The 27,946-nt window shown below is 40.5% G+C and overlaps 2 protein-coding genes across 3 annotated transcripts; both read left to right on the top strand.

Annotated features, from left to right (window-relative positions):
- The first annotated feature begins 753 nt into the window (after positions 1-753).
- Positions 754-27,909, top strand: gogo (golden goal). 2 transcript variants are annotated; one of them, XM_065864238.2, is made up of 10 exons: positions 754-1,143; positions 16,024-16,470; positions 17,278-18,501; positions 19,169-19,299; positions 23,540-23,770; positions 24,762-25,059; positions 25,117-25,281; positions 25,338-25,623; positions 25,843-26,284; positions 26,404-27,909. In XM_065864238.2, the coding sequence occupies exons 2-10, from the start codon at positions 16,128-16,130 to the stop codon at positions 27,328-27,330; spliced, it is 4,047 nt and encodes a 1,348-aa protein (XP_065720310.2). In that variant the 5' UTR covers positions 754-1,143; positions 16,024-16,127; the 3' UTR covers positions 27,331-27,909. The 2 variants fall into 2 exon arrangements, with proteins under 2 accessions (XP_065720310.2, XP_070852459.1); XM_070996358.1 differs by lacking the exon at positions 754-1,143 and having other exon boundaries at positions 15,982-16,470.
- Positions 21,184-23,171, top strand: LOC108014593 (cilia- and flagella-associated protein 157). The gene has a single exon (XM_017080756.4). The coding sequence runs from the start codon at positions 21,312-21,314 to the stop codon at positions 23,106-23,108; it is 1,797 nt and encodes a 598-aa protein (XP_016936245.3). The 5' UTR covers positions 21,184-21,311; the 3' UTR covers positions 23,109-23,171.
- Positions 27,910-27,946: the final 37 nt, after the last annotated feature.

Raw genomic sequence — 27,946 nt, forward strand, 5'->3', positions numbered from 1 at the left:
CACTGTGATTTAGTCCTGCATATAAGTATTAAACTGTACATCCCGAACAAAAAACCGAATATACGCTGCAAACAATTTGAAGCTAGCGGACTTAGCGGAAATATCCATTTATTGTTTCCTGGTATTAGGTAATACTTATTATCAAGGTCCAAAATACAAAGTTTAAAAATTCAATCTTTTTTAATTTTTTCATTAGTTGTACTTTTTAAAGTAGAATAAATCAACACTCAAAAGTTTAGAGCACCTTTAGGCGTACAACATTTGCTAAATACTATGCTTTTATTTGGGAAACTGTCAGTTATTTATCTAGTAATTCACAAATAAAATCCAATAAAAATCTAGGTAGCACACAGATTAAGGCATGCAGATTCGGAATTAATTTGCTTCGAATTTTATAGATGACCGAGAGTTAAGCTGGCCGGCAACAGCCTTTCCACCCCCTTTCACCGGCTGGCTGTAGTGAAACTCGCAGCAGACGGCGTCACAACATGACATGTCGAGCTGGATGTGCTCGGCACCACCCAACCACCCAACTACTCGAGCCACCCCCTCGTCGGGCGGGAAAACAACCACCGTGCATCCTTCGCCTGAGCTCTCTGTTCCTCTCTCTCTGCGCAGTCCTCACACCAGCGATGGCGTGCGCCTCTCGCTACATCCACGAGGACTCCTTTGGAGTGCTGAGTGCTGTTTGTGTCCTGGCGCCTCGTGCTCGGCAGTGCGCTCGTGGCTTTATTTTGGCTCTGGCCGGTGGCTCAAAGTCGCGTGGCAGTCAGTTTGCTGCCGTCGCTGTTCGTGGGTGAAAGTCCGGTCCGCTTGGCCTCTCAGTTTTTTGCCGCTTTTCGTAGATACTTCACACGGAAACCGCTCCTATCCGGATGCAATTGTATCTCGTGGATTGTGCCGCAGTCGAGTGCCACTTGAAAATTGTCAAAATTGAATTTACCGAACCTTAGTGAGCAAAGGTCCTCCAAATGGCCATAACGAGTGTTTCGGCCTTTGTCTGGCTTCGATTTTCGTACCAAACTCAAGAGCTAGCCGGATTAAGCCAAAAGTTTCTGTAGAGATACTTAAGTGCTAAGTGAACTCATCAAAAGCATCGCACTATAGTGAACTACATATGTATATGTATCATCAGACTGTTTGGTAAGTGAAGTGATCTCATTGCAGTTATAAGAACCTTTTTATATGATTGTCTGACTGTTTGGTTTTGGCTCTCGTTTTTGGTGGTGTTTCAAAAATTGCAGGCGATTCGGGGTGTTTTTTCCAAACTGCCGCCGACAGGTATGGGATAATCAATTCCAAGGAAAACTAAAATCAACAAGGAACTCTGCTGCATTTTATGCAAGACAGCGGAACCACATAATATCTATTTTCAATCATAAATCTTAATTTTGAACATAAATCTAATTGTCAAAATTGATTTATCTTTCATGTGAGTTGCGTGTGAACAGCTCATACATTTGTGAATATGTAAAGGGAGTCGGGGGTAATATCGTTGGGAGATCGATATGTAAGGAAATAGCCATTAATCAATACGTTTACGGAACTATTTTAATGTTTTCCTAAGAGGTTTCTAATTATTGACAGAGGAAACATAAAGCACATTTACCAATCTTCTCATTCTTTCATCTCATACATTTGTAAATATTTAAACAAAGGCTTCTTGTGCGTTATTGGTGGATTGATATTACTCATCCTTTTCTGTACTGCATTTTCTGTACTGCATTTCAATTTTACTTAAATTGCTTAAAAAGAAAAACCTTTTAGTTTTTAACTGAACTGAACTTTTATTATTAAATATTTTAGGGATTTAATTCTTCAAAGAACTTTTTTGGAAAGTAACGTGAACAGATATTTATATTTTATTTGTTAATCTGTTGGTGTATTATAGGAATTCACAGGATTCACTTGAAGGGTCGAGTAACCTCAACATTTAAAATCCATTAAATTGAATTTCCTTTGTGGAGCTTTTCCCCTTTGTTTGCCTGTCTCTCCTTTTGTCGAGCACAAAAGTGGTCAATTGCAAGGCAGACTGAGGGCGGAAGAGCCGACAATGGAAATCCGTCTGATTTCTTTAATTTCCCTAGTATCCTTTGACAGTTAGAATGGTTTCCGTCTAGGCCTGTCATTAGATTTGATTTAACCATAATTGCATTGAAAGCTAAACAGATTTAAAAAAAACAAGTGGTTGTACTACCAGTACAATGTTCTTTTGATAACCAAGTTGAGAGGTCTATTGTTAAATGTATAAAAAAAGTTAAGAATAATTTCGTTATCAGTTTGCTAAAACATGCTGTTATATTTTTGTTACCATATTTACCGAAGAAGCCAAGCTTAAACTTCAAGAGTTAACTCCATACTGCTTGCATCGAATTTGGCAACAAATGGACTATGACTTGCAGTTGGTTTTACCAATTACTCTTCTTATATTTTCGAACTTCCTGGTGGCTAACACACAAGCCCATGTACACCGATGTTTTTCTAATTACATCCATGCACATACACCATGGACATCTGATGTCACAGGTCTTTGTTGCATACAATTTGACTCGCTTAGAAATGCACCACCACCCCCTGGACACCCGAGTAACCACCCACAATCGCCCACACTGTAGAGGAACACATGTCATGGTATACCCTGTGGGTACCTGGCAGAAAAGAAAACAGAACAAAGTGAGAGACCCAGACTAAATTAATCAGGGGCCAGGTAGCGATTGGAGAGCGCAGCCGGAGTGTGCCGGAGTTCCTCGGGGGTTGGCATCCATATCCATACCATCCTATACCTATACCTATACCTATACCATCCCACCGCAACAAGCGAGAACCGGTGAAAACAACCCCATGCGGACTGTTTTTATCGGTAGGGATTTCCCCATATGTTTTTCCCTATCAACATTCATATTGGAGTTGGTAGAAATATTGTAACCATCTTATATGACAACTAGGTTTTGTTATATATTGCCAGACCATCGCAAGCCTTTCTTATTATTTCCAAAATTTAAAAAAATTCATCCACCCATTAAAAGTTTTAACTAACCACTTATTATGACAAAAATGTATTCACAACAGGTAACCACATTTTACGAACTTTTCTAATAAATGATAACTAAACTTCACTTTGTAAGGAAACACTTTAAAAGGTAAAGTCAGCCAGTGTTTTGTGGAGTTAAGCTAACTTTTTTCGACAGCGAACTGTGAAAATTGGGGATGAAAGCATAAACAGCTGATGGCGGTTCTACGACCCCATATACCCAGCTCCTTTCTCACGGGTTAATTTCCTTTCGCAACGCCAACATGCAAACATACAAATGCTTGCAAAAATATTTATTTAGTAATTTGACGACCCAGAGTTGTCTCCAGTTACTTAAGAAGATTTGTTGATTAACTGCAAATGGATTTATAATATTTGTATACTTCGCAATTTCCGGTTGGATACTTTTTTACATTTTTAAATTGCCGCTAGAAAAAAGGGGCACATTTCTTTAATACAAAGAAATTAGTTTACTTTAATCGGTTTTAAGATGAATTTACTTACTGCTATCCTTAATCCAACTGTACATGCATACTTTAAAATGCTTAATTTTGCTGAAATGATTGCTTTGCCACCACAAAGTTGAAATTCAAATAAATACTTAAGGACTACATAAAAGTGGAAAAGAAAAGAACGGCGAGGAAGTTTTCCGGATTGCGCCTGCTGCGTAATTCCAGTTGCGTACACATTCCGCCTCCGGAAAAGTATTTGTAACAGTGTTTAAACTCACATAGCCTTTCGTGGTTTGCGAACTATTAAAAAGTGAGCTGAGTTCTCGGGGGCGGGAGTTCTCGGGAGGTCACCCAGCCGCTTGGAAAAGTGGGCGGTGCGGTTGGGACGATTATGCAAGTTTTACCATTCTTTCTCCGCCTGGCCTCACTTTTCCAACGCCATCAAGAGCCACACAGCGCACAGTTATGGGGAAAATCTTTTAATTAATTTAAAACTAATTTTCTTGAAAGCCAAGTGAAATGACCTTTGAGTGAGTTGAAAGCTGGCACATACTCCCAGTAAAGTTTAATTTAAATATTTCCATCTCCGTACGTTGGCATACGAAATTAAATCACAAACAAATCCGGAGCAACACCACACCTTTGACCCAAAACTTAAAGTAAATGCAACTTGATTAGATTACCAACTTTTGAGATTCTCTTATTATGCATTTCGGTGTTATGGAACTGCAAAACTTAATCATATCAGATAAATGCTCCCTTTGATGTAAACATAAAAAGTTTGAGAAGTGGGGCTTTTTCCGGGGCTACAGTCTCGAATGGGGTCCAAAGCGTCTCTCTGATTGCCCACAACTTTGAGGATTCGAGAAGCATTCAAATGCATTCCCTCGTTCAATTCCAATCCCCAACCCCGGCGAAAGTGGATTAGCAATTTGTTAAGCCAACAATTTACCCAGCTCCGTGGGGCTTCACTTCGTCGAGTTGTTTGCATTTGTCAGGGCCATGCTGGCCTTTTTCTGCAGTTTCTGCTGCGAAAGGATATCCGATGACCATGCTGAATGCCATCCAGGGATCCATCTACAGACAGCAAAATAACAATATCGATTTGATGGATTAATAAAAAATTAAATGGTTGATAAATGAATATTTTTATAAATACAAATTAAGCTATAATTATTATTTCAATTTTTTTAACTCATTTTAAATGGGTTTAAAATACATATGCTAACTGTATATAGTCATATATCATAGATAATATATTAGGAAAATATTATAGTGTTAAAGAATCGATAAACATACTATAGCAATAGTTACATTAAAGATCATCTGTAAGTTTGCAAAGTTCTTTTTTATTATTTTATTGTTTAAAGTAAGATTGTATACTTGTGTGTTTATGCAAATACTTTTTAACTATTATAAATTATACCTTCTGGGGTTCTGTTTTTTCCCTGTGTGCCAGAAACTCTTTGAACGGCTTCTCGGTCTCTCACTTTGCGTTTAATTGTAATTTTAACTTTTGCCATTTAAGTGTCTGTTATGTGCCATCTGGAGCGACTTGTCTGCAACGCCGGCGGAACCTTTTCCGCTCATTCTGTCACGCAGTGTTTGCCAGTCGTAAATGTTTTTAGTTCGGCTAAATGCAATTGTGGCCACTTCTTGCACTTCCTGCCAACGCACTTGGCGCACTCGTCTGCTCCACATTGCCAGCCCGGTCGTATACGCAATTTAAAGAGCTCTTAAAGAGCGAGTGCGATAATTATCGCTTAACAATTATTAAAAGGTATTTGAAATCACTCAGCAAACTGCACAAATTAGGTTATTCAATTGTTATAATATTGTTTCTTGAATATTAAACCTATTCTTTGTTATTTTGACAGCTTACCTTTGTTTTTGGCTGTATCTACTTAGATTATCATCTTTATTAACAGCAGATTACAAGTATTCAAAAGAGAACCCACAGAACGCAAGAAGTAATAACAATTTTGAGCAATACCTAATGGTACTCTTAAGAAACACAATTTATGGCAATAAAATACCTGTCTTCTAGGATTTTAATTTTCTGCTAAACGCTTGAAAAAGCGCACATACGCAATTACATTCGCCCTACCCAATCTTAAGGTTTAATTTGTAATTTATGCGACAATGGTATTCGTCTGTCGCGACGGAAACGGAATAATTTCCCATTTCCGGTGTGTGCCAACAAGAAAACTCAAAATCTACGCTCTTGTGATTGTGTGTGTCTTTGAACAAGGCGAATAATCAGGGAACAGGTACAAATAACACTCGTCGTTTTGGAAGAGCCAACTGGGGAACTCTCCCCTTCCACATTCCACGTGCTAAGGAAAACAAGACTGTACGATTAAATAAAATACGTCCTAATAAAAAAAACGCAAATTTAATTTACTTTCGGGGGCTGTCGGCCCGCAGCAAACATAAATCGAAGTCAACGAGGTGCCCCAACCACCAACACCCACATTCACTCCTACCAGAATTCAGTGTTGACAAATGGTAGATGAGGCGGAAATAGCTAAATCAAGTGTTGTTAAATACAAATTTTTATAAAAAAATTTTTCAATACTAAAAAAAGAATTTCTTAATAAAGAGTTAAATACATATTGCTTGTAAAAAATTTAATTTTTGTTCTTCTTTTTCAAACCAAATTTAAAAAATAAATTGAAAAAGTAGTTTTTGGCTAAGGTTTTTTTTAAAGTTTCTTGTTTTTCGGAGTGATAATAATTTTAAAAAAATATTAAATAGCCAGATTTAGCTAACTAAATTTTCAACACTCCTGATGCTGGTTTCTCTGTTCTCATTACGCCTTCGCTTTCAGGATCCGGATGGAGAAGTTGTATATGGCGTGTCATAAGCCTCCACCAAAATAATTTTGTTGAGGGGGCAGAAAGATTGGATGGGTGCCTGGGGTTGGGTGGTATTATGTGGGCATGCGAAGGTGGTGAGACGCCATATTTTCGACTCCATCACATCTGATGCCTAGGAGGCACGTGATGCTGAATATAATGAGAACAATTTTTATTTAAATTAGATCCACCGCCGGACACTTGGCACAATTATGGATGGCCGGCTGGCAGCTGGGAACTGGAAAATTCGTAAGGGGAGCTCATCACTTGGTCAGTGCCGCGTAATCCAGCTGATATAGAAACTCGTAAAATAAACTAAATGACCTGCTTTCGGCTGATTACTTTTCAACGTGCCTGCAGAAATGCTGAATATTTTGCAATATGCTTGTTACACTTAAAACGTTTTATAGATCGTTAATACACAAAGGTATTTAATACAGATTTTAAAGGCAAGCATTTTAAGAAAATTGTTTCAAAAACATTTGAGTTTCACGGAAGTTGTTTTAAGAGGTATCTACATATATTACCGAGTTACTTCCCTGAAATTAAAATCTTAAAAGGTCTTCCTAGCCTTCTGACGTCAGCAGTAGGTAACACTGCACCAAATATTACGAGTACTACGCAATAGATATTTTATACGGCTTCTGTCCCCAAAAAGTAGGCAATGATGTTTATGACACTTGATATCAGGGTTCTGGTATTATTTTGTGATTCCTTCCCAGACTAGAAATACTTATAGTGATTTTGAGACCATGAATATTTTTGGACATCTCCATTTTTCTGGATCTCCAAGTGTATTACTCAAATTTAGGCTGCATCCTCGAAATAAGGCTTGTTTTGGCCGGTGCTCATTATCGTAATGGACTTTTGGGGGCGGGGTGTGTTGGCCCGGGGGATTGGGGGTGGTCTTGGGTGCACATTCCATTAATCATGCCGAACATACCACAACCAAGGGCCGTGAAACTGAACCACTGAATCAACAACAACAAATCATGCGAAAGCGAATGCGCAAATAATGCCGCTTAAAATTTCAATGGCTCGGCATTATTCATTCCAGTCAAAGCCTTTATCGGAAATTAATTTTCAAAATCCGCTTAATGGTTAGCGAGTAGATGCGGGAATGAATTTATGAGTTTGCAGATATGCGAATTAGGACTGAAGTATATTTTTTCGTCCTTAATTTGGTCCTGTATATGTTGGTTACATTTTAATGAGCAACTAGTTGTAGCTAAACAGCCAAAAATCGCGTAAAATATGTATTTCACGCTCTGCAAAAGTGTTATTCTATCCCATTCGACTTTTATGTATCACTTTATCCCAAATAACTGAGTCTATAATGACATCCCTTTTGGCAATATGAAATGGTTGTATATTTGTTGAGCCTGTGGAAAAGCCACAAAAATGCAGTAAATTACTTTCCCGAAAAACTCATTTCAGGCACGCAATATGGGGCCCAATTAAAGTATGTTTAAGCAATTCTGTTCAACTTTTTAATTATGAACTCTACTGCATTCCCGAGCTATCACCACAGATATAATTGGAAACGGGATACAAATTACGAAAATGTTTTTATATCTTTCCCTTGCTGGGCACAACAAAATGAAATTTACTTGTAATTATAGACATTTGATTGTGATGATTTGTGGTGGATTAATATAATAGCTATTGAAATGTAATTAACCTTTTTTTTTGCGAGCTTTAATCAATTAAAATTTACTTATTCAATCAATTAAAACAAAAAAAAATGTAATGATATTTTTATGTAAATGTTGGTTTTTTATATCCTTAAGAAAATGAATTTTTTCAAAAGTACCAACAGATAAATTAACACAGCTTAGGAATGTGATTTTACTTAAGTTATTTGTGTTTGATTTTAAATTTATATATATAATGTCAACAAGCAATTTAATCAACTTTAACGTTGTAAACAATTTTTTACTTGAGAGTAAGTTGCAAAATGTTATTCATTTTTAGTTCATCAATATAATTTTTTAATTTCTTCTCTAAGTTCAAACCATAGTTCCAAAATCAGCGAAAAACTTTAAGGACGGAAACATTTTTCTGGGTTTTTCTTGAGTACTGCAATTAATCTAAGCTGACTTGCGTTTTGTTTTTGAGTACCAACTAGAAATGCAGAAGCATTTGCAGAAGTGGGGCAAAACATATTGTTATCCAAAGAGTTTGTCGTTCAGCTGACTTCGTTTTATTCGTTTTACTCGATTTTCTTTGATAAACTCCTTTGGACCGTCGACTTTGCCTTCGATTAATGGATTTCCTTCGCTGGCTCTGGCGCCTGAAAGGCTGCCATAAAAACTGACAAATCAACTTCCAGCTGTTTCAGCGTCAACGACCACAAATACACACGCACCCACCCGCACACAAACACTTTGGCAAGTGCGCAGCAAAAAAGGATACTGCGGAGTATGCACAAGAGGATTTTGGGGGGTAAAAGGAGCAGGATGTATGGCGACATCGCTCCACAAAACTCAACGGGAGAGTTATGCAAATATGAATACTTTTTTTCGGTACGCCCCGAGATAAAGCAAGGGGTCCCAACTTCAGCTTCAATCTTCCAGAGTCCTGAGTTTCGGCAATCAAAAATCAGCAAAGAAAGTTCTCAATTTCGCTACCCTAATAATCCGCCCTTTCGCTTTTCATTGTGCTGATTCGCCGATATGTTTATCCGATCTATTCGGACGTGAGGGGTCGAAATGGAAAATTATAAATCTGGGTCAAAATTGCAAAATTGCTTGCAATTCATTTTCCCCGATATAAAGACATTAGATGAGCATTATTCATGATTATGTGGGGTGTGTGGTTTTCTTATCTATGTGAATATGAAACAATTTCAATTTGCAAAAATGTTTGCTTTCTTTAGGCTTTGAAAACATGGGGCGACTTGACTTTTTTTTATTTTTCTTGAATGTGTTGGTAACAACTTGTGTGATTATTTCTTCCTATAAAAACATAAAGTAATTTCCTGAACCACTTTGACTTTAGGTTTATTAAATAATATTGATGTTGAGGAGAAAATTATTCAGTAATGGTTATTAGAAATTCAAACAACTAATAAACTGCACATCTTGTCAAACGATTGGTGATTCTAAAATTTAATAATCAGCTTCCGAGGAGTACGTTCACTATTGGGTTATTGAAATTTCAGCTGGTATTCTGTGCACATTGACAAGGCTTCATTTGGCTTCAAAGCGGTAATTAATAAGCCCCATCTTGGTATTCAGCATTCAGATGTGTGCATCTCCGCCTTCACGGATGCGGATCCAAGGCGATGAGATGTGTTGGGAGCCAACTTTATGGCTCGAACAAAGGCGACAGCCACAAGACCCAGGACTCAGGACTCCGGACTCACCAGACACCCGGGGGCGTTCCAGGAGAAAGGCGGAGAAAGCTACTCGGAGTGCAGACAACAGGAGGCGGACACCGACAATGTGGCTGACTGATTTAAGTGCACATTTAGTGGCGCACGCAAAACGAACTCGGCACACCCACTCTCGAGGACCCTGCATCTTTGGATTCTTACTAAACACTGGGACAATAATTTAGGCAAAAATAAAACTTTATAAAGTTGTGATAGTTTTTCTGTGAATAACGCGCTAGGATATGGATATAAAAAAAGAAGGAAATAAATTACAAAAATTAGTTGAGTAGGAAATATATTTAATATTCATCCTAACAATATAGCTCTTACATATACAATACTCCTTACCTCTTAACGTACCCTTAGTTTTTTGGGAAAATTCTTCCGTTTTACTCTTATTTTTTATAAAATAGCCAAATCTATATTATTTATTTTGAAGTATGTCAACCAAAATGTCGGTTATATACGTTATATTTATTAGCAGTTATAAATGTATCTTTGTATCTGCAGTCTCGAAAGAAATATTTCGCTCAGTGTGCTTTGCTGTATCTGTCTTAGATTGCGGTCTAGTCACTAAGTTTCCTGTGCAGACGTCGTAGACGTTTATTAAAATGAAGTCAGTCCCCGGGTCCGACAGGTTTTGTGGTGGTGCCAAGACTGGGTCTTCAATTATTAAGTAGCACTTTCAGTGTTGCCTCGGCTGACGAAGAACGAGGATTACGGGAGGATGGTGAGCGGCGAAGGATGCAGAACGCCCTTTAATGTCCACCTGCATGCAATCCCGCCATTGGCCCCGGGCGCCCTCTGGAGTGGAAGTGGCTCCGTGTTCATGCACGGCCCGCTGCTGCTCTTTCATTTCCAAGCACTGAGAAAAAACTAATCTCAACTATCCCAGATAAAAAAAATTATATTTTCTAAAACTAAATTCAACCATTTAAAGGGAAATTCGGACATAAAAATAAATATTTATACCTTCTTAATCTTTGGGAACCAATTATTTAAGGAATCAAAGTCAAGAAAACTTTAGCTTATAATAAATCAATTATAAAATTGGCCTTAATCTCTCAGTGTATTGTAGGGCCAGGCATCCTCTACCCACTAACTGCCCAGTTTTCCGTGGTGTTCCATTCGTCATGAAGGTGCAAATGGAGAGTTGTGGGGACAAGCTTTTTTCCTCTTTATTCTAGAAGTAATATACATATTATTTACCCTGCGGCTTGTCGAGGATCCCTAACTTCTGATGAAAGAGTTGCAAGTTTTGTGGTGCTTCTGTGGGGAAGATGGTTCCACCACATTTTACCTTCATTTTGCACCCACTGCTCGGCGCCAACGTCAATGTCAATTGCACCGGGCACGCGAGATGTGTTGGGTTATTCTTGTGGAAAATGCCACGCGATAAGGATGCAGTCTGGAGTAATTTTCGCCTCGCCAGGTTTTCAGACCTCTCCACTTTGATGGGTTAAATTGCCACTGCATTCCCATGTCAGGGGATAGCCAATTCCTTAAATATTTACTATGTTTGTCCCTCGTTTCGAGCACGAGAACTACTACACGCAATTTATATTAATATGATTTGGAATCAAATTTATGTTTAAAAAACATGAAGTATGAGAGAGCGAAATTGAACGTTATTTTTAACTTAAGACCATTACTTTTAATTTAACTAAGTGAAGTTTATAAAAATGCAGCTGGATTGTCCTACAAGTTAATTGTTTTGTGTTTTATTCAAACCAGTTTTTCAATTAAAGTGCTTTCCCCATAAAATAAAAGACTTTATAAGGAAATTCCCAGTCGCTTAAAATTGAATTCAATATGTATGATTAATTTGTAAATTTTCCATAATCGATTTGTTTTTAAAATAGCATTTTTCATTGTTTTTATGACTCTCGAAAATAATTACTTTGTATTTTTTCTTGGTTTTGTCTCGGGTTAAAAGGGTGGTCTACCAGCTGCTGGACTTACTTGAACGACTCTGTGGCTGATGTCGCAGTCATTATAGTTCTTTGTGGTTTTGGTGTCAAGCACAACGTCTGCCCCATCCCCTCTTCAAATTGTTGTGTTTTAAACCTTCTGAAGCCCTCGCAGCTATAGCACAGTTATTTTTGTACCCACAGTTTGGGGTGTCGGGCATTTAAGCGGTTGTTTTCTGTTTTCAGTAAATATTCCATAGTCTGGGTATTTTACCACCACCCACAGCCTTCTCTGGGATTTAATATTGTTTCATATTTCAGAATTACGACTTAAATTTTATAAAAATGGGACAGTAATATCATGTAGCTGCCAACGGAAAACTAATGTAAAAATAATAGGAAGACCGCTTTAAATTGTTTTTTTGTTTATCATATACCCAAGTAAATCAAATTCTAGTATTTCTGGTACTAAAATTAAGCTCGCACAAATTAGCTTCCCTTCTTATAATACAATTTACCTTAGGAAGATGCTGAGTAAATTCCTCATTTTCCTCTATTTACCTTTTTAAAGGCTTCACAGAAAGCAATTTTATTGAAGCTAAAGGACAGATTTTGCTTAGATAATTTTCTCATTTACTAACTACGTCAGTTTCTCTTAGCTTTTACAAAAAGTTGTTGATTTTTTGCTGCCTTACTCACCAGAAAAGAGATATAAAATCATATTATTCCCTCGTTTGTTCCACTCCTGTTGGACATGGGGTGTACCACCTCTTTACTCTGGCATTGTTCAGTTGACTTCCGCAATTTCCTTATTTACTTATCTTTATTATTTGTCCAAATGAGCAAATGGTCGCTCTGCTCTTTGAATGCGAATGAGGTCCGTTTCAGGTAATTACATACGGGGGAGTACATGTTTTTACCTGCTGACCGTTGGGGTTTATTTTTAGTTTTTAACCCAATTGCACACCGCATTTGTGGGGAAAAAGCGGGTCTTTTTATATATACCAGGTGGTACTGGGGTATGAAAGTGAGGGCCGAATGCGGGCGGCGAAATGGACTTTTAAGTGCAGACTCAGCTCGTTGCCATCCTTGGCCATTGATTAAGAGTAAACAGAGCATGTAAATGTTTGGATATTCAAACTGTGCATTTTTTCTTTGTGGCTGAATTTTTGCGCAGTTTAAAGTTCCCCTCGCAAACGTGTGTTTTGTGTGGGCATTAAGGAGTATGCCGGAGTCACCCCGAAATGTTGAGCGAGCCAAAGCAGAATTTTCCTCGCCCACAAAGTATAATGAATAACAGCACTCCCATGGAGCGATAACGGGGCCAGGGTGGAAAAGCCGGTGGTCACACTCCATCCGCGCAGCCGGGGCATTGACATTTTGCCTATCTAGAGGATAGAGTCCTAAGCACGGGACTTCCCCGAACCCGTTCCCGTTTCAGTTCTCAGTTCTCCCATTTCGATTTTCCCGGACAGCCGTGCACCATAATTCTCGGGCCGCCATCGCTTTGATTTTCCGCGCTGTGACTATTTCGTAATACTAGGCTGGTCAGTAATACACAGCAAGAAATGCTCTATAGGTGTCCTTATTAAGATGACCAATCATAATAAAATACTTATACTGAACATATTATAAGTAAATTTTATTTTTATTGCAAAGGGTGTATATAAATATATATAATAACAAATTATTCGATGTTATAAACATAAAATCTATTATTATATATTATTGTTATATTATTACACATTATATTCAGAAATTTGGTTAAATCTTCAATAAATCTTTTGCTTTTAAGTACCTATCGTTTTTAAAGGGCTCTTACAAAAGATATCATAGCATATCATATCATATCATATAATTTCATATCATATACCTTGTGTGAATTAACTTGTTCGAGTGTATCTATAGCGAATTAGCGCTCTCCGCCGGGTGGTGACTGGTTGGCAGGATAACGGCCGCCTCAAAGGACCACACAGTGCAGTTAATAGTTTTGCAATCCAATCCTCCCCGGGCTCAAACGCATTGCCCCCTGACCTCCGATCGCCCACAGCGACACCGATAATCATGTTGATGGGCCTGCACTATTGAACACGAAACTTCAGCCAGCTTTGGCAATACAAAATGGAAAATTGGGGGAAAAAATGGAAAATAGAATACGACTCTGTGGCCTCTCCGCTTTCAATTTGGTGAAAATGTCTGTTTCTGTTTTTGGCCCTCTGCTTTGTTTCCACTACATTTCCCACACTTTCCCAGTGCGCCGGATGACCATGGGATTTGTCCGTAAGTCGGGCTATTTGCACATTCTGCTGGAGGACAACTGATGTGCCGGGATTATTTTCCAAGCTCGTACGCGTCTAGTTCTCGTTTTCAATTCAGTGCATTTTTGGGGAAAACAAATTGATAAATTGTATTTGTTATAGTAAAATAAATAGATATATAGCACATTGTGGGACAGTGAAAGGAAAACGATTAAAAAGGTTTTGCTTCGATTTTTTATGAAGAAACTTGTTATAATTAAAAAAAAAAAAGTTATGAATTGTATTTTTTATAAAGTATTCTTTTTGTTATATTATATCAAATGGTATTTTAAATAAAGTCAGCCTTTTTAAGTGAGAATAAGATTATAAAATATTACTCTAAAATTAGTTTGGGAATTAAAATCCTAATTTTTTTCCAATACAATGTTTTTGTCACGAATATAATGGTTTTCTAAGCTCTGTAAGTTCAATCTCCGTCAGTTCAACATAGAAAGAGGAAATGATACATTGATTTTCCATTTACAATCAACGGTTTCAAATCGTCCTAAGAGGAGGCAGAACACTCTCATATCAAATCGCCTGTAAATGCTGGTGATTGTGGCTGTAAAAGGCGTTCTGACAACCAACTGTTGTTGGAATTGGAACCTTTCAAAAGCGGTTTAATGCCAGCGGACGCACGTGTGTGCAGCAATTGGCAGGCCCAACTCATTAGCGCAAAGGGCGTACAATGTGCCATATAGCTTACATATAGCATCTGGCCATCGGCCCGATCCGTGCGTGTCCGCAATTAAGGTGACGACAAGGGGGGTTCGGTCGGTTCGTATCCCAGTGACGCGACAGATTTCGCTAATGACTGTGGGGGTGGGTACATCCTATCCAGTGGATTCCCTTCCTGTCCACCAAATATCCGGCACTAGCCCAACCTCTACCACCTTCGGAACTTCTGTTGATGAATCGAAAAACTACGGGAATTAGATGTGCATGTCAGTCAGCAAATTACTGACCCCCCTTCGTCGGCCAGCTGGTGATGTATCGCCGCCTCTGGGTCGGGTTCAAAAAGTTGTTAATATTTTATTTGTGGCTGATTATTTAATTACACTGGAGGGTTGGGACTGGAACCATAAAGTCCGCCTTTAAATTTTCGACTTATATTGAGGTAGATTTTATTACTTTATTTAAGGTAAAGTCTTAAAATATAATACATTTTGTTGTGCATTTTACTTTAACGGAAACTACTTTAATTTAAGAAGAATTTTTTGTATAAACGTTAGGACACACATAGATGTGAGACTAAAACTTTTGTTATTATACCCATATTATTAGAATTGCTCTATTGTTAAAAAATCTAGTCGAGTCACAATTTCCGTAGGTATTGTCTAGTCACTTCGAATCTTGACTCTTTCTCTTTTATGTTTGTTTTATTCCTTTGTCCTGGACCATAACTTTCGATGAAATTGCATTGAATTGTGGAAATAATCGCCATAAAAATGTTTCGTGCACGACTTGTAATTGGTTTAAGAATTTATGAGGGTTGATTGTGTTTTCTTTTTCTTCCCTTTTCGAAGTACATACAGGCATAGAACAGGTCATGTGTATGGGGTTTTTTTTGGGATTAGAGGATGGGGGTGTTTTATGCTTTGATAGGGGCCATTGACACCCTTTGTTGTTGGGACTTTAATTTTAAGCTTTTTGTCGAAACGACATTTGATTTGAACTGAAAACGATTATATGCTTTTAAAATTCCTTTTCAGTGCGGTCAGGTCAAGATAAAGGCCAATCGTAGCAATGGTAATTCATTGAAATTAAACAACTGCTATTTAAAAATACAAGAATTTGGCTATTCTTAACATAACCGCTTTATTAAAGATCAAAAGCGTGATAATATCAAAATGCTAGTTTTATGAATAATATTAAAACGCCCTAAAAAAGTCGGCCTTTTTCATATTTCTCCTTAAACAACTCTTTAAATAATGCTGTTCATCAATGCCCCAAGCTTTATTATGAAGTCAAAATTAAGGAATGAAAAAATGCGGTCATTATAATAATTTCGTTAGTCAATTCATAAAAGTAGACCTCAATTTGTCTTTAATTTGATTTGTGTATCTTTCTGAAACGTCAACTTTTTCCTCCTTTTTCAGAATATGCCTGGCAGATAGACTTCTGCTTTTCCATCCACCGAAAGGCCAACGTCACAGCAACTTTTTCCTCTGGCGATGAGAGCTAAACAAATGACACTCCTTCCATGAGGGATAGGGATAGTAGGTGCCATCAGCCCATGCCATCGCAATCGCAATTGCAGAATGTGTGCCACCGACGTGGAACCTTCAGTGTCCTTATCCTCCCACTGAGTGGCAGAAGGAGATTCCTAAGACAGACACCTCTGATTGAATCGGCAAAGGCGACAAAAACGAAAACGAAAAGGAAAACCAGTACAAAAACGAAGGAAATGCGGAAAAACTCAAAGGAAATGGCTGCGAATCGGAGGCGAAAGAAGACAATCGGCATGCTGACATCGGGACTAAAATCAGTAGTCAAGTGGAAAATTATTATATCATCCATAATGTTGCTCTTATTAAGTGGGACAAGTGAGTGAAACTCATTTACAGCAGAACATCCGACTGCATTTGACACATTCGACCTGAATAAATAAACACATTTGTAGATTAACATGCGTATACGCAATATTTGGACAGTAGCCATTTTGCAATGGCCAGCTAGACGTTATCATACTTGTGTTGTTTCATTAAACATTATACAGATGCAACTGCATAACTTACATACAGTTTACTTATTTTGCCACCATTTGCTATTTTGAAATTAAGAAATGAAAGTCATCCGTTTTTAGTACCCTTTCGATAGTTTCAACAAATGGAAAAACATTTTTACCTAAAATCAATAGTACCTATAAAGAATATAAGAAGAATATAAGAATTTACTGTTTAGAAAACCAGAGGAAATTAATTTATAACATTTTTCAGTCAAATTTTAATTGTTCTAAAAATCTTTATATGATACATGTTAAAATAAGATTGGACATATTTTAAAAAGTAGGCCAAAAAGAAAGAGGGGCCTATTTTTTTATACCCAAAAAATAGGAAAGTTTGATGATATCTGAAGCCATAAAAAAAAGAGTAATTAAGCTTTGTGGCTCCGAATCGAAATTGCCCCCCTTTGTTTTTGTTTTGCTTGCATAATTTGTAGCCGGGGTGGCAGCAGTTGGATGCGACTCAATTTACACGACCCGGTTGGAGTAAACAATGGCAGAGGCTCTTGAATGGGGCCAACAGAAGGCAGCGACACGAAATAAATTACAAGGATTTATAATTCTTATCTCTGCGCTTTTCTCTTCCTTCCCCATTTTCATGTGGTGCCTCCTTTGGATTCGACAAAAGGTCACGTGCTGGCGGTGCGAAAGGGTCGCCTGATGTCCCCCAGCACATTCACCGCCCTCAGCGGGGACCTGCATGTGCAGATCCAGTTCAATGGTAACGAGATGTCCTCGCAGGTGGAGGAGGACGGGGAGCACAGGGACAGCCCATCCAGCGTGGAGCACTTGAGCACTGACGGGCGGGACTTGAGGACCAGGAACAACACCATAATGAGCACTTTAGTCATTAGCAAAATCATTGATGAAGTGGAGTCACCGGTGGAAAAGGGTTTGACTCTAACCCCGGATGCAACCAATAGCAGCAGCCAGGTGGTGACCCATCGAAAACGCAAGGAGGTGGTGCAGAACATACCGCTCTTTCCGGATCCACGGTTTAATGTCACCCAGGTGACTGTGCCATGTCAGACCTTCTTGATTGGCGGCCGCTACGAGATGCAGGTGGTCAGCAATCTGAAGTCGGTGAACCTGAGCGAGGTGACCACCACCTTGGTGCCGGCACAGGATGAGCGATTGCTCCAGACCCTCGACGTGCGATGGCCCAGTGCCGAGATGATCGTGAGTCCGGTGCGCCTGAGGACCTATCCTAAAAATCCAGTCGAGGTGACGCTACGATTTCCCGAGGTAAACTGCAATCAGTCGGGCAGTCTCCCGTTACCGGAATTTTGGCTAGAACTGATATATTGCGGCAAGGAGCGCAGTTGCAGCCGGAACATAACCCGTTCCAGTGTCCTTTTTGCTGAGCAAATAAGGGGATTCCCGAAAAACAAGAGCCTGCGCTTGGGCTGCGAATTGTTTGGACTGGCCGGCAATTATGCCGTGCAGCTGAGACCCATGATTCCGGCCCAGAATGTGCCCACCACCCGGAGGCTCCTCAGCGTCGATTGGAGCGATGAGTTTGTGTTCAACGTGTATGCCCGCAGCATTTTCCCCTGCGATCCGCACACGGGAATCGGTGTCCTCTACGAGTATCCGGGATGCATTTTGGAGCAGGGCGACCGGGTGCGTCTGTATGCCAAGCTGCGAGCCGATGTCGCCTCCCTGAAGCCACCGACATCGCTCCATTATGTCGCCGAGCAGCGGGTGGTTAAGAGCCAGCACTCACTGTACTTCGCCTGCGACCTATTCTCCGAGAAATACGTGGAGTACTGCTTCGTCTACGTCAGCCAGGCAATTTCCGGGGCCGTGGCCGATGTCCGGATGGACTGCGTGCCCACGCTGCCCGTGAGCGGTGAGTGCAACCGGTCGAAAGTGCATTAAGACCGTACTTAACATCATTAAGGGGGAAATCCCAATTAAATGGAATACAAATAGTTCTTAACATTTTATTTCGCCTGCCCATTCGCCACACTGAAAATTTCAAAGAGATGCAACACCCACCATAAAAACAATTAATATATAGCTTATAGCGCACGCACAAATTTTCTTAACGATCTATAATTACATTTTTTCTATTTTTATTAGGACGACCTGACTTTCAATACAATCATATTTTTAAAAAGATATTAAAAAAAAAATTTTAATTTAAATTAGATAATACTTATCAAAAATGTTAGATCAATGTATATTTTTAAAAGATTTTGTAACTCAATTAAGGTAACATTAAAATATACATTTTTTATTAGGTGATTTAAATGCCATTTCAAGCATTAAAACATTTTTTATATAAGCAACGGCATTTAGAGCCCAGTTATCAATTTTTATAAATTCAAACTGTCCCAACTACCTTTACAAAGTTTTCAATAAACTCTCATATTTATGCGCACTCTGAGGGATTAAAAGGGATTCAATACCATAAAGCAGTTAACACTTCACTTTATTACCTGTACACATATATAATTTAAACTTACTTTATTTATTATGAAAGGGATTAGCTTATGACAGCCCTCTCTCCACAGATTCCGATACCGGTGGCTGGGGACCTTGGAGCGAGTGGACGCCCTGCTCTACGAACTGTCTGGGGGGAACTCGCAATCGCTACCGATTTTGCGATTCACCACCTCCGCGATATGGCGCCAAATTCTGCGAGGTAAGTAACCCCAGTAACCCCTGTAACCCCAAGAAACAACTCGGTAGATTAACCTCTGAACGACCTCTGCCTCCACCTGATTTGACAACGTTAATAGTCAAAGTTTGATTGAGTGCTCTGAGAAATGATTAATACTCAAGCACATCTAAGACGATTTCAATAAGTGCTGAACTAAAACTGAAGACAGGCCAACTTCGCCCGACTCTGGGGACTTTGTTACCCTAGAGATTGCTTCCAGTTTAGTTCACATTTCTTTCGACTTTCTTACACTGAAGAAGTTTTTAAAACCCATTGTCATCAAAATGTTATCAGTTTAATACCTATGAACCCTATTTGATATATTTAGTTGCATCGAAAAAAGAACTAAGTTTCAGAAACCCTTAAGGTCTCAACCATTATAAAAACATCAATTGATGGTTAAACATATTGTACCTATTACCAATAGAGTTAAATTATTCTGTACTATTCCATATCATTGTCGAGTATAAATAGAATATTTCAATATTAACATGATTGTTTTTCTGTTTCCAGCTGATTAGTTTGATAATAGTTATAGCTTAAAGTTGTATTTCGAAGATAGAATCTACTCTCTCTAGACACAATTTCTTTCAGTGTACTCCTCCGGGGCCAAGTGGAACTATTTCAGTGTTTTTGTTTGTTGGGCACTGGAGGAGTGGGTGGTATGTTATGTTGTCTCCGAGCGTGTTTCCACACTGCGACACTTGCTCCAGATTGCGTGGGGAATTTACGACGCTTCCGACAATTGTCGGCCTACTGCGCTTCGCTTTATCTTGTTTCTTTTGTTGAGCCGAGTGGAACAGTGAACTCCTCCAGTAACGGCAGCAGTTCCAGTACCCATACCATAACCATCCTCATCCGCGCATTTCATTATCCAAAAACTTCCGGCATCATCATCCAGCGATAGGGGCACATTTGCCCGTACTTTGCCAACTTGTTTGGAACAATTACAGGCAAAGTTTTTAAATGTTCTGCACACTTATTGCAAGTAGTTCTTACACGGGAGTTGTGCCTCGGATGCTGGAACAATGGCTTCGCCGTGGGGCGACTACAATTGAGTGGGTGTGTCCAATGAGGGGGGGGGGGGGGGAGGTTGGGGCACCTCCTCCACTTCCACGCACCGGGCTTTTCATAACAATTTGCATTTGCGCCCAAAGGAATTGCTCGGAGGCGTTGCTGCCCATGTGTGTATACAAATATTGCCCCACGGGCTATTAATCAAACAAAGCTCCGGCGCGGCAGGCACTATTTGCTTTTAGAAAACACGGAATAACCTTTTGTGACCACAACAGCGCCACAAACTCAAATTAGTGGCTTTCTAGTGGCTCTTGAAACATGTTTAAGCCTAAAATATTTAGTATTTTTGTCATTTAGACACAAAAACACGGGGAAAAGCATCATCAAATAAAGAGGCTTTTGTTCTCAAATTAAATTTTAGTGGTGTTATGGATGAAATTTAATTTAACATTATTTAAAATTTTAAAATTGACTAAAGTCTGGTATTTTAAATGTTCAATTTAGAACCATGTTTTTTTAACCCGAATACTAGTCCAGTTAGGTAAACTAAAAAATACGCTGTTTTAAAACATTCAGGTGGACTTGTGAAAATATGCGACAGTGATATCTGGATGAAAACCAAATATTACAAAAATAATAATTCATATTCATATACTCTCTTTAAAGATATTTTACAAATGGGGAATTCTTCATATGATGGGTTTAGTTTCTAGACATTTCTTTCTAGAAAAAATATTACTTTCTGGGTGGACTACTTTAACTATGAAGGTTATGGGTTAAGCTTTTAAAAGCTTTTATCGCCTTGACAACGGTTGTTCAACTAGTTGTTATAACACAGCTTATTTTATTTAGACAAAGTAAGATGGATGTTAAAATTCCGACTCACAAACGATGTCTTTGACATATTTTTCAAAAATCCCAAATACACGCCAAAATTGTTAGACAGTCAAGTTGGATAACGAAAAGAAACCCACAAGATGCCTCCAAAGGTGAAGAAGGAGAAGAAAGATGTGAACAAGGTAACCCAGGTGGACAGGACCTTCTATGAGCTGACCATCACGGACCTCAATCAGAAGTTGGCCCGCCTGCGATCCCACTTAACCAGCGTCGATGAGTCCAACATAACGCTAACGGAGAAACTGAAAGAGGTCGAATCCGATGGAGTAGATGTGGCTGCCCACTTGGAACGCACCTTAGCGGAAAGGAACAATTCGATCACCGAACTGGAGGAGCGTCTGGTGGAGATCACCAAGGTGCGCGATGTGGAGAACCGCTTGGCGCAGGAGAAGATCGGGGATCTGGAGGCCAAGTACAAGGCCATGCATGACCAATTGACCTCTGAGATAAAGCTGCTCAATGGCAAGCTGAATTCCCTGGACGAGTTCCGCATCCAAAGGGATGTCCTTCTGGCTAAGTTCGATGACCAAGAGGCGGATCTCAATGAGAGGGAGAAGGATCACAAGGAGGCGCTCTACAATATGGAACAGCGGGCAGTGGTGGAAAAGGATGCCCTAAAGAAGGAGGTGGAACAGAAGCTACTCCAAGTCTCCGAGGATTTCACTCGCTCCAGTGAGATTCGCAATGCTGGCTACACCCGTCGCCTGATCCGCGAGAATATCGCCCTGCAAAAAGAGATCGATCTGCTGGTCATGTCCCAGATAAAACTCCAGCAGGCCTATACCAACCAGAAGTCCAAGCACAAGGAGATGGAGGAGCAGTACAGCGCCCTCGATCAGATCAAGAACGAGTTGGTCCGCAACTCCGTGAACAAGATCAAGATTATCGAAGGTCTAACCCGGAACTATGAGAAACTGAAGGAAAAATATGTGGAGGTTTTGCGCTACCGCAAGGCCTATGAATCCCATATCCAGGCGGAGAAGTGCGAGAATGTCAAGCAGAAGGATGCTGCTGCAAAACTTCGAAACCTGGCCAAACGAATGGAGATTGTGGAGCTGGAGAATCGGAACCTGGAGGTGGTTCATGCCCAGCATGAGACCGAGATCACCCGACTGCGAGGAGTCATCCAGGAGATCAAGTGCACGGTGCGGGATGCCATTGTCGCGGAGCAGGCGGCCAAGACCTTCCCCGAGAGATTGACCGAGGCTAATGTGGATGATGCCACGGTGATAAAGGAAGTCCGGGAGGAGGCCATCTCGGTTTGCAAGCTGAAGCGCAGCGACCTGCTCTCCCAGCTCCTGAACATTGTGAGCTCCCATTCCGAGCAGTTGCCGAGGACTCCATCGATTGCCTCCATCGGAAGTGCTACTTCATCCCTATACGCACCCGGTAAAATGGGCTTTATGCCCTCCCGCCCCAAGGCCACGCCCTTCGATGCGTTCCGCAGCGAGGTCATCGATCAGGAGCCGGATCGCACCATTCCAGAGGATCTGCAGAAGCAAAAGATGCAGGATCGGTTGATCACCTCGCTGCGCGGGGACGAGAACACTATCATCGATGTGGAATTCGGAACCACTTTGTACGTTTCATCTTCGCGTGAGGACGATCTCATCGAGGTGGAGGAGGAACCGCTGGAGGAGCCAGAGGGATCAACCAGTTCCATGTCGGTGAAGAAGCCGAGCAGCGAGGGATCCGTGGCCCCACCTGGAACCGCACCACTTGCAGCTTCCGCGTCCTCGAAGGCTATCAAAACTGTGCCCAGCATGGGAACCTTGGACACACTTACGGCCACTTCCAAATTGACGGGCATCACCCAAGAGGACGAGGCCGAGGAGGAAGGCGAGGAGGAGGACTTCGACGTGCAGTTCATCTACTAGCAGTCCTGTTTAAAGTTCGTTGTAATTTTGTTGAGACTTTAATAAATATCTGCAAACACAATACTTTTCTGTACCTCATAAAGTTTCATATGATTTATGGTTCTGCAGAGTTGGTTGGAGAAGAATCTTTAGACTCTTGATATCTGATTTTGGAAGCAGTTTTGTTCAATACATCTATTTTTCTGGTTTTATATCGGATTCCAGAAAAGCCTATATTTTTTAAAGTACTATTCCGATAAATTTGAAAATTTAGTAGAGTATTCAAGACATCTAAACTTAATGTAATACAAATAGTTAACATAAATAACACTCGGTATAAGTGTTTCTTTTTCAATAATTACTAAGATTATAATATGAGCTCTCAAAGATAGGCATACAAAATTAAGTTTTTAAATGTGATAACTTTATGTTTATGCTATATTTATTTACAGGGCCCATCAGTTGAGACCCAGAAGTGTGGCAAGAGCATCGCCGATACGTGGGACTGCATTTACGAGACATCGGGTACGGTGATAACCAAAGAAAATAGCACCGAGGTTAGCCAGGAAATTGGACCGGGATGTCGTTGCGGCTGCATTGTACATCTGGGCTCCTCGAAACCCAAAAGGATCATTGCGGGAGCCACACAAAGCTGTCCTGGCCGTTCCTTTTGGCTAATACAGGTACGAACCATTAACCAACAACCCCCCATCGCTTAACTAAAAAAATAAGCTCACACTAGAAAATAGCGAAAGTTAAGCAAAGTTAAGCCCTTTGGCATTTGGTCAAGTTTTGAAAGCTTTCAAGTTGTCTGCCGCCATAACTATAAAAACGAACAATGCCAAACCCTCAGAAGTCCAAGTCCATGAATAAAATTCCGCTACGCTTCGGAGGCTGCCCCCAAATGACAAAGGAGCCCCACTTAATGTTCCATGCCATGGGGTACTAGGGGTCGAAGCTGGTCATCACTGGCCATGGGGGTTGAACTCAATTCATGCATAATAAATGCCCCACTTGGTAGGCGTTTTGGCCAGTCCCGAAACTATCAATGCGTAAGAGGTCCATTGGGGTGAGCTGAACTCTATGTACCCGGTACTTATGGATGAAAGGGTACCTTAATTCAAGGTAGTGCTTGAAAAATCATATGTTCAAAACAGGCGGAAAGATGGGATATGAAAAATGTATGTATGTAATGCAGTTTTTGAAGAAGGGATGAAAAATAAGCAGAAAAATTAGAATTTCAAATTATTATTAAGGAAAAAGGATTATTAAAAATAATAATATTGTAAAATTTGGTAGATGAATAAAATAGAATAGTTTAGAAGAAGTTCACAGAAAAATAATATTGAGAATATTACAATTTAATTTTTAACCATTAAGTTAACCTGAAATTTAATATTATTTTTCTTCGTATTGGGTATCACTAGAATGTGTATCACCGACTTTACGGCTCATACACACTTTTGCTCACCCCCATTTTGTTCGATACAATTGGAATGATTAGACCTGCCAATTGGCACGTTCTTTGGGTTGAGGGGAAAAGTGCTGATGGGGAGGAGGGTAAATGGTGATGAATGCCTGACCCACTTCGACAGCTTCCGTTAGACCCGGAATAGAGGAAGCCCCAAACACTTTCCCGTATGTTCACAAACTCCGAAATTCCTTTCTTCGCAGGTGGATGGCGAGGAGAGCATTTCGCTGGCACTGAGTTTCCTCCGTTTGCCCTGTGCCTCCCAGTACATAAAGGTGCGCGATGGTCCGTCACTTTCCTCCACTTTGCTGGTGGAACTCAATGGCGGTGGATTGATCCTCAAGGGAGTTGGCGTTCCGGTGGCCATCGAGTCGAGTGGTGGCCAACTCCTGGTGGAATTCTCCGCCGGCGATGGCCAGGCGGTAAATGCATCCACTGCAACTCAGGAGGGAAATGCAGCCTGCACCGGAGGATTCATGGCCAGTGTGCAGCAGCTGTTGGGTGAGTAAACGAAGAACATTTGAAATTTAATAAATAATCAATGCATTGTAACAACAGCATCCAGGAGCAGCAACAGTAGTACCACACTTGTGGCCGCCACCCGTTTGGCAGGCAAAACTCGATCTGTAACCCACAAACCTATGTCCAGACTTCGATTTACCCTGGTGCATCTAAGTGCCATGATCTTTGCCAGCATCATCATTATAATTAGCGCCCTTTTAGGTGGGTTTTTAGGAACTATTACTCACTTCTAGAGATTAATAATTGGTTTTCCTTAGGTGCCCAATATGTGGTGCGATATCGAAAGTACCACTTGGCAGTTGCTCGGCGACAGGACGAAGGATCCCGGCTCCATACTCCTAGGGCTTCTCTGAGTTCCCTGCAAGGACCTCCCTCACGAGCCATGTCCACAACCACCCTGCTCTCGGAGGTCATCTACATGGTGAAGATGCGACCTAAGCACCATCTGCGCCACTCCATTCTTCGCGAGAGTGTGGACGCCGAAAATCTCACAAATGAGACGGAGTTCAAGGAGTCGGATTCACAAGGAATGCTTTCCAAGTGGTGAGTCCTGAATTTTCATTTTGTATTTGCAATACAAATAAAATATATAAAATATACTTATGTGATTATTTTTCATCCAATTCTATTTAAATTAGTATGTATTAGTATTACTTTTTGTGATCGCCGTTCAAATTACTAAATTAAAAACTAAATATCCCTGAAAGGAAGTTTAAAATTTCACTTTTTAAATTCAATTATATTATTTTCTATCCCTTGCAGCGCTGAAGTCAAGGAGTTGGGAAGCTCGGCATCCATGGTCACTTTGCGCAACGAGCGATCCTCGCCAGCGCGATCTCTGGACACTGGAAGTGTAATCGGTTCGCCCTCCTCCGCTGAAGCCGAGCTGGCCGCGGTTCACAGCAGGACAGATGGCTCCAAGGACTCGCCCAGCGATGACCGATTGGAGGCGCCGAGCTGTAAGGACAGTGCCAGGGACTCGGAATCCATCATATCCTCGGGCATGAGCTCCCTGTGCAACAGTCCACCGATGAACAGCAAGCGGCTGAGCAAGTACTCCGATCGCTACGATGCGGTGACCCTCAAGTTGCTGTCCTCCAGATTGGATGAGAGCCTGCAGGATGCCAGTTCCCTGCACTCAGTGACCGAATCCTTCAGATTGGGTCGCCTGGGATCCCGTAGTGTCAGCACTTCCCTGACGAATGTGAGTTAAGAGGTTACTCTGAGTTTTTATTAGTTAAACATGTTAAGAAGTTAAATCAAAATACTTATGAACTCTTAGACTCTGACAAACTGAAAACTAAATACATTTTAATTTTACAGGGCTGCTACTCTCCAGCTGCCAGCGTGGTGAGCACGGCCACTATCAGGACCACCAGTAATCCCAAGGAGTCCAAGGAGAAGCAAAATCGTAGAAAACTGCTGGCCCGACCAGGTTCAGAATTTTCGCTCGGTAACCAGGAGGAACTTGAGCTCGATTACTACGATTACAATGTGATCAATGCGGGATCGGCACCTGGCTCCTATCTTGGAATGGACCCGGCCTACCTTATCTGGATACCGCCCTTCGAAGAGGTGGCAGAACGGGAAGAGGACGACAAAACGCCGGAGCCAGAACCGAATCCGGAGAGAGATGAGCGGGAGCCGCTGTACGAGGAAATTCGGATGCCCAAGTACGGGCACTATTTGAGTCCGGCAAGCAACACGGAGTCCAGCAAGTCCACTACGGCTGATAATACACCCAGTTCAGAGGAGCGATCACCTCCGGACAGTGGGCGACCCTCAAAGGCCACTTCACCCTGCGATGGAGCGGAAAAGGGAGCTAAGTCCCTGCCCAAGCAACCCACTCCCTTTATGTCCAGAAAGCAGCGACGTCAGTCCAAACAGCAGATGCAATCCAGTTTGTCATTAAGCGCAGGTTCCCTCGATCATGAACAGCGATCGGGAAGGAATTCGAAAACCCCAATTGAAATTCCTGCAGTGCATCAGAAATTGGAAACGGAACTGGAACCAAACGATTCCATGAGTGGCTCTTATGTGGAAAAGGAAACGGCCGTGGAAAAATCTTCAGGGGATCTGCAGGAGTTCCTATCTCTCGATGACATCCAGTTTGCCGATGAGAGTGGCAGCGATTACGAGGCTGTAAACCTCAAGAAAGTACCCAAATCGGAACTCAATCTAAACCAGGATGATGTTCGATCTAAGCTTCTCCGAAGAAAAGAGACAAAGTCAAGGGAAGTGTCTGTATAACCCAAAAATATTATTGTACATAAAGTCAGCACAAGAAAGGCGGTATATGTTTAGCTTAGTTTACGATCTTGTAAAATACGGGTAAATATTATATATCAGCACCATAAGAAATGTAGACCACCTGGAGTAAATCTGTTTTTAAAGCTAAGCCTTAAGCTCGTCTCAATAAAATGTATACCTAAAAATCGAAAAAAATGTAGAGCAAGCTCTTATCTAGTCTCAAAGCTCTTATAAGGCTAATCTGTTTAATCTCTCGTTACAATGTATATATCGTAGCTAAGGTTCACTGTAATTTAAGTATTTATTCGCACATGGCTATGTAAACCACTAAATTATATGGAACTATTGAGTTATTTATACAACTTCATTTGGCAATAACTTTGAATTAGACAATTGGAATTACGAAATTTTGTGATCTTCATTTTGTGCTTTGGAGCATTGGAAATTCTAGTCAATATGATAGTCAAAATTAATTAGCATTTTAAAATCAAAAGATGTTTTTGTTTTAACCAAATAATAAGCCTTTTTATCACTTCGATCTGTAAGAAAAAAACTTAAATAAAATACCTGTATAGAAGAGTGTTTTGAGAATTTTTTGGGTGTGGGTTCTGTTGTA

Source organism: Drosophila suzukii, chromosome 3 (genome assembly GCF_043229965.1).
Source record: "Drosophila suzukii chromosome 3, CBGP_Dsuzu_IsoJpt1.0, whole genome shotgun sequence".
Taxonomy (NCBI): Eukaryota; Metazoa; Arthropoda; class Insecta; order Diptera; family Drosophilidae; genus Drosophila; species Drosophila suzukii.

What these genes read in the sequence shown, in the direction of transcription:
- LOC108014593 (XM_017080756.4), top strand. Translation starts at nt 21,312, where the DNA reads ATGCCTCCAAAGGTGAAGAAGGAGAAGAAAGATGTGAACAAGGTAACC.
- gogo (XM_065864238.2), top strand. Translation starts at nt 16,128, where the DNA reads ATGAGGGATAGGGATAGTAGGTGCCATCAGCCCATGCCATCGCAATCG. An exon ending in GTTCCTTTTGGCTAATACAG is followed by an intron (nt 23,771 to 24,761) that starts GTACGAACCATT and finishes CTTTCTTCGCAG; the next exon opens with GTGGATGGCGAGGAGAGCAT. An exon ending in TCAGCACTTCCCTGACGAAT is followed by an intron (nt 26,285 to 26,403) that starts GTGAGTTAAGAG and finishes TTAATTTTACAG; the next exon opens with GGCTGCTACTCTCCAGCTGC.